The following is a 7383-nucleotide window of genomic DNA, read 5'->3' as shown; positions in this document are numbered from 1 at the left end:
CCTGCCTCTGCCTCCCGAGTGCTGGGATTAAAGGCGTGCGCCACCACCGCCCGGCTCAATTTATAATCTTTGAGGAGATGGGGGAATAGTAAATATTTAATAGAAAATTGGCTAAAATTGGTAAGTACTAGATACTTTGGACTATTTTATATGGGGGATTAAAAATGGGAAGAAATAAAATCGAATTGAACATTGAATAGCAGAAAACATTGAAAGATTATTTTGATAGGTTTGAGATTTCTTAGAAAAATTTCTTTAAGGTTAATGAAACAATCATGCTAAGATAGATGAATTTCTTTTAGTTTACAGAAAAGAGAAGAGAACTGAAGTTTGATGGTAGATTGGATAAGGAACTTTCAGAATCTTACGCATTTCTCATGGTTGATCGATATCAGGTGAGATAATTCTGTTTCTATTGTAAGTCACGAGTTTCACTATCATTCAACAATACATTTTGATAAGCATGAGGTAACTTTTTTCCGAGAGTGAATGAGTGAGTGAGTGAGTGAGTGAGTGAGTGAGAGAGAGAGAGAGAGAGAATATATGTTGAACTCAGGTTGTAAATATTGGTGGTAGATTCCTTTACCTACTAAGCCCTCTTACCTAATTAATCTTTGTTTATTCCTTATGATTTATCTTATTTTTAATAAAGTGTATGGTATGTGAACATGAGTTTGGATGTGTATTGCCTCTCCTGGAGCAAGAGTTACAGTAGTGAGCTGTAATACAAGCAGTGGTGAGCTGCCTGACCTGAGTGCTGGGACTTCAGTTTGAGTTCTCTGTGCGCTCTTAAGCAGAGTCCTCTTTCCAGGCCTTGTTTTTTTTTTTTTGTTTGTTTTTGTTTTTATGAGCTACATAGATCAGGTTGGCCTTGACCTTGGGAGCATCTTGCTGCCAGTCACCTGTGGTTACAGGCATTCACTGTAAGATAACATTTTTATTGGCATATAAGTAGAAGAAATGATTCAGAGGGCAGATTATATGTTTTGTAATTTCTTTCTCAAATGTGGTCATTGTTTCTCTGATCAGTTTAATTCTGTTTCTTCTCTTAATCAAGAGCATGCTTGATTAAACACTTTCTCTTAGGAAAACAAAATTCTCTCTCTGTCTCTCTCCTTGTCTCTGTCTCTCTCCATATATATAAAACTATTTTTATATAGTTATATATATATATATATAGTTATTGTTTTTGGTTTTTTGAGACAGGGTTTCTCTGTAGCTTTGGAGCCTATCCTGGAACTACCTGTTGTAGACCAGGCTGGCCTCGAACTCAAAGAGATCTGCCTACCTCTGCCTCCTGAGTACTGGAATTAAGGTGTGCTTTACCACCACCCGGCTTCATATATATTCTTTTTTTTTTTTTTTTAGATTTATTTATTATGTATAGTGTTCTGCCTGCATGTACACCTGGAGGCCAGAAGAGGGCACCAGATCTCATTACAGATGGTTATGAGCCACCATGTGGTGCTGGGAATTGAACTCAGGACCTTTGGAAGAACAGTCAGTGCTCTTAACAGCTGAACCATCTCTCTAGCCCCTTCATATGTATTCTTATAGCCATTTTCCCCCTTTAATTAACAGTAGTGATTAACTTTCTCTTTACTTGGGGCTGGAGAGGTGATTCAGAGATTAAGAGTATTTGCTGCTCTTCAAGAGTACCTAAGTTCAATTCCCAGCACAAGTGCTTGTAACTCCAGCTCCAGAGAATCCACTGCCCCTTTCTGGTGTTTGAGGGCACTGCACAGACAAATACATATTGCTCATAAATAAGAGTATTAAAAATAAATCTTAAAAAATATTTAACTATTTTTGTGTCTTATTTCCTTTTTGTTTGTGAGAATATTTGCTGCAAGTAGCATAGATCAGGATAAGTTTCTGATAGGATTACCTAAGAAATTTAAACAAGTTTTACATTAAATCTCACTATTTAACTGAAATGTATTGTGAAATTTTTGTAATGTATAGTTTGGAAGATTAGTTTTTGAAATTTTACAAATTATTTTTTCTTGTTATGATTTCAAACTGAAATGTTTCATTTACTTAGGTTCAAAGCATATGTGAAAAAGGATTGCAAGTGGGCCAGTCCAAAATAACCATTCTTGGCAGTCCTTCTATGGGTAATTATTTTGGTTTTTTTGTTTTTGTTTTTCATTTATTGACTGCTATTAGTCGCCACTTAAAACTCCCAGTGTGATCTGCCTATAGTAACTGTTTATAACGAGACCAAGTTCAGAAATGTAATGCTGATTTTGTTTCTTCGTTTCTTAGTTTTGCATACTTCTGATTGGTCAAATACTATGATTCAAAATGTTTCATTCTGGTCAAAATGATTTTTGAAAAATGTGATTAATTTCCTGTTTTACTCTGGTTTAAGCATCAGCCTTCTTTGCTGTCTTTAGTATTTCTCTTTTAAAAAGTTGGCATATCTCCTATCCCTATTATTATTAGTTAAATATTTTGATTTAAAAAAGCCTAATCAAATTATTTTTCTCTTTCTGCTAGGTGTCTATCTGTGTAGATATGCAGATCTCTTACAGGCTAATCCTTTGGAAGTTGGGGCAGTGGGAGATGTTGTTATTTTTAAAATAATGAAGGTAATTTTAAAATTTTAATTTTTATTTGTATATATCAAAGATAGCATTTAACTTGGACTTCAATTTTAAGTGATCTCATGACTTTAGGAGTTTGAATTAAAAGTCTATATTTGGTGGTATATGAAGATACTTGAGAATTTTATGTTTTGAGACAGGGTTTCTCTGTAACAGCCCTGGCTGTCCTGGAACTCATTCTGTAGACCAGGATGGCCTTGGACTCACTGCCAATTTAATGTATGTGGGGAGTGAACAAGCCACAGGATGCGTGTGAAGATTAGAGGAAGATTTGGGGGGTGGGGGAGTTACTTCTTCCTGCAACCTTGTGGGACCTGAGAGTCAAATTCAGGTCATCAGGCTGTGGTGTGTTTACCTGCTGAACTGTCTCACTGGCCCTCTTTGTCTTTCTCACTAATGTGCACACACACACACACACCACATTTAAACTGTTTCCAAAGAAGCATTTGGTAATGTAAGTAGGTGAGCAGTTGAATAGCACCTCATTATCATAGTATATAGTAAAAATAAAGTTAAATATATACTTAAAATGTTTTCTTTATTTTAGGGTAAAATAAAGAGTATTTATGATCCTCTGAGTGTAAAAAGCTTGGAGCCTGTGTTAAATAAAAATGCTTTGGATCCTACACCAAAGCATGAATGTCATGTGTCTAAAAATGCCAGTAGAATTACGTCCCTTTTGGCTTACAGAGCCTATGAACTTACTCAGGTATGTACTTGGATCCAGTTTAGTGTGAAAGATTTATTATTGTATTTATGTGTCTGTCTGTCTTCCAGTGTGTGCAAACAGGTGCTTGCACTTGTAGGTGTACACCGAAGAAAAAGGTAACAGATCAGATCAGAGCTGGAGTCACAGGATATTCACCTGGCTTGTAAAGACAGTCCTGGGGTCCAAATTCTGGTCCTCATGATCAAGCAAGCACTTTAGCTGCTGACCCGTCTTTCTCTAGCATCACCTTATTATATCCTGAAATGCCTGCATTTCACAACCCTAGAAAGATCTTTTCTTGTTTTGTTTTTTGTTTTTTTTTCTAGACAGGGTTTCTCTGTAACTTTGGAGCCTATCCTGGAAACAGGGTTTCTCTGTAACTTTGGAGCCTATCCTGGAACTCACTTTGTAGACCAGGCTGGCCTCAAGCTCACAGACCTGCCTCTGCCTCCCGAATGCTGGGATTAAAGGCATCTTCCACCACCGCCTGGCTCCCTAGAAATATCATATTGGTGAATAAAATACCATTTGCTTTTCAAAGTAAATGTCAAGCTCCTTGACTATCTTAGTTCATAAAACTTTGTTCTTTTGATATTACAATTCAGACTTAAGCTTTACCAGATAACAGAAAACTGTACAAGCTTTGTTTAAAAAAAAAAAATTCGCCGGGCAGTGGTGGCGCACGCCTTTAATCCCAGCACTCTGGAGACAGAGGCAGGTGGAGGCCAGCCTGGTCTACAAGAGCTAGCTCCATGACAAAGCTACAGAGAAACCCTGTCTCAAAAAACAAAAAAATCTTTGAGACAAGGTCTCAATATGTATCTCTTAATTCTTTATGTAGTTCAGGCTGGCTTTGAACTCAAAGATCTGCCTCATGCTGGCATTAAAGCTATGTACTGATGTCAGCTTTTTGTTGAGAAGTTTGTTTTGAAACGGTCTCATTGTGTAGTCTTTGGCAGCTTAAAACTCACTAGGTAGACTCTACTGGCCTCAAATTCAATGAGGGATCTTCCTTGCCTCCTAAATGCTTGGATTAAAGGTTTGTGCCATTACACTAGGCTATTTTCTCTTTCTTTTTTCTTTTCTTATCTTTTCTTTTTTGATATAGGATCTTATGTAGGTTCAGCTTGTTCTCAAACTTGCAAGTATCAATTATTTGCAACTGTCTTTTTAGTTAGGGGTGGTACTTTGTGTCTACTTCCCCTTCTTCATGCTGGGATTTTTATATGCTTTGAACTTGTGTAGGTCTGGTGTGGTGAGTTCATATGTTTATTAGTCCTGTTCTGGCTAGATTATGCTGTTTCCTTGGAGTCATGTACAATGTCTGGCTCTTGTAATCTTTCTGCCTCCTCTTTGCATTGATCCCGAGCCTTGAGTGGGGAGGAGTTTGATAAAGACATTTTTATTTAGTACCGAGTGCTACAATGTATCTCTCTCCACACATTTTCCAGTTGTAGGTCTCTGTTACCTACTACAAGAGCTTATTTTGTGAGGGTTGAGTGATGCACTGATTTATGGGTATAACCGTATATCATTAGGAATCATTTTATTAATGTGTTTGTTTAGCAGAGTAATAGTAGTACGTTTTCCACTAGGGCCCATGACTTATTTAGTCTTAGGTTCTTAGCAGTGAGAGGGTTCCATCTCATGGAGTGTACCTTAATCCAATCCAAGTGCTAGTGCAATTGTGGTTCAAATGTTATTAACCAAATATCTTTCAAGCAAATTGCTGTTGTAGGTCAAAGTTTATAGCTGAGTAATACTGATGATTGATTTTCTCTGGTAGCGTGTCCTTTCCAGCACCATGAATAGTTGGGTACCAGCCCAGTTTCTGCATGTTTAATTGACATAATGTCTTCAGCAGTAGGGCCTTATCAGGTTGTAGAGGGTAACCAGTAAACTTGGCAGTAACCTGTGTTGTTTGGATGGGTTTGTGTGGTAGGTACCTCTTTGGTCAACAGCTCAACAAGATGTAACCCGTTATTGGCCCTGAGGGTTTTTACTTGGTAGTGTAAGATATCTAGTTGTGGACATTGTTCTCTTGTATTATATGGTGATATATGGTGAGCCTAGAAATAATCTTCAAAAGTTTTTGGGGGGCTGGACAGGTGGCAGGCAAATCAGAAAGGTCATTGGCTAGTCTTCCAGAGGACCTGAATATGATGGTTGATAGTTGACAAATGTCTGTAACTCCTGTTCCAAGGGACCAGATGCCTTCTGGCTTCCTCAGGCACCAGGGTAGACCTATATATAGGCAAATGCTCAGAAGCATAAAATAATAACAAAAGCTTTCTGCAGTATTTGTGGAAAATAGTTTGTTGACTCCTTGTTGAAGTGTCTTAGTGGAGACCTATGACTGGGGGTTTTAACCAAAATTATATTCATGAAAGGCATTAGGAGCTTCCTCAGTTCACTATTTTTGATGATATGTTGTTGGTAGATTTGAAATATAGTTAGTAACTGGGTTTTCTAGCACTTATAAACAAGAGCTTTATATTAAAAAAAATGTTTTGGAAGAATTTTGAAACGTTATTGAAATTAATAATTTCCCAGGAAAAAGGACTTGATTATAGACTCAGGCCTTCTTTCTCAGTTTTCTGCAGTCAGAAAACTCCAGCATTGATGACTAGAGGGGAAGGGCAGAGGCTTGTGAGTGAGAAAGTAATCAACTTGACTTTTATATTTATAGTCTTTTGCACTAACAGAAAATGATACTTAATATTGGCTGAAATTTTGTCCTTAGTATTTTACTTTTTGTTTCTTTTTAAGTCAGGGTTTCTCTGTATAACAGTCCTGAAACTAGATCTTGTAGACGATGCTGGCCTCCGACTCAGAGAGATCTGCCTACCTCTGCTTCCTGGCAGTCTTTTACTTTTTTAATCAAGTTGACTTCTGGGCTGACCTAGCTTAGACTCCACTGTATAGTATTTTCATTAGAAAGTTAATCGCACATTCCTGTTGTCATCGCTCCAGAAGTAAACTTAAGGGATACCTTTGGTATCTGGTATATAGAATGTATAGAAAGTACCTATTTTTTGTTTCGGTGAAGTAGATGAACTCAAGCCTTTCCTGCCTGAGCTGCTTAGGTGGTACTTATGTTTCTTAATAAAATATTTTCTTTACTACTTGCCTATTCTGAAATGTTAATTTTGTGCTTTCTTATTTTTAGTATTATTTTTATGAGTATGGCTTTGATGAACTAAAACAAAGACCAAGACATGTTTGTCCATATGCAGTTGTGTCTTTTACTTACAAAGATGATAAACAGACAGCAAAGTTTATGTCTTCACTGAGGTAAGACAAGTTTACACAGAAAAATACTTCAGAAGTTATCATTGTCCTCTTCAACTTTTTTGACCTTATCTAGATAGGAACTAAAATGTGCTTTTATTTACCTAGCAACTGAATTGTGGGGCTCCCCCTTCCACTCACTCCCCCCCCCTTCCTTCCTGTTTTTTGTTTATTTGGGTTTTTTTTTTTTTTGAAGGTTTATCTGTACTTTAATAAATAGCAGTTTTGAAAAGTGAAATTTTAACTGGTTATGTGGTATATGCTTGTACTACCAGCACTTGGGACATAGAGGTCAGCCATGGCTGTCCAGTGAGTTTGGAGCTATCTTTACTACGTGAGTCCCTGCCTTCCCCAAACAGAAATTTTGTGTTTTTAGCTCTCTTACAATCGAGTTTCTATAAAGCTTTTTCCCAGAGAAATGAAATATTTAATGGAATGCCTAGACATTCCTAGTCTTAAGACTTCGGTGATATTTTCTTTTGAGTTCATAAACATAAAGTAACTTCTCAAACTGTCTAAAAAACAAACAAATATATCTTTATAGGGTGACCTCTGTTGGCTTTTAAAGTCAAATGCACTTGATAAAGAATACTCTGGTTGTTTTGTTTGTTTTTCTTTTTGGAGCTAGAGTTGTCTTGTATACTATAGCCCAGGCAGGCCTGGAGCTTACTATTGATAGAACTCAGGTTTAAGATTGAGAAGATTCTGCCTCAGCCTCTTGAGCATTGGTATGAGCTACCAGTTCCTTTCTATTGATACAGGCCTTTTTTTTTT

General features: G+C 37.0%; 1 protein-coding gene across 2 annotated transcripts in view; it reads left to right on the top strand.

The window, feature by feature from the left end:
* Positions 1 to 7383, top strand: part of Fam208a (family with sequence similarity 208 member A) — a 55865-nt gene that overhangs the window by 14369 nt on the left and 34113 nt on the right. Inside the window, exons 3-7 of one of the 2 annotated variants that reach the window (XM_013346883.2) lie at positions 303 to 395; positions 2045 to 2117; positions 2503 to 2594; positions 3157 to 3318; positions 6488 to 6612. In XM_013346883.2, coding sequence (XP_013202337.1) covers positions 303 to 395; positions 2045 to 2117; positions 2503 to 2594; positions 3157 to 3318; positions 6488 to 6612 — 545 coding nt within the window. Of the gene's footprint in view, positions 1 to 302; positions 396 to 2044; positions 2118 to 2502; positions 2595 to 3156; positions 3319 to 6487; positions 6613 to 7383 lie in introns of those variants that run through there. The other variant, XM_013346882.2, reaches the window with a different exon arrangement.

The sequence above is a fragment of the Microtus ochrogaster genome, chromosome 6 (genome assembly GCF_000317375.1).
Source record: "Microtus ochrogaster isolate Prairie Vole_2 chromosome 6, MicOch1.0, whole genome shotgun sequence".
NCBI lineage: Eukaryota > Metazoa > Chordata > Mammalia > Rodentia > Cricetidae > Microtus > Microtus ochrogaster.
Note: the sequence above shows the minus strand (reverse complement) of the source record. Positions and strands in the feature narration are given on the sequence as shown.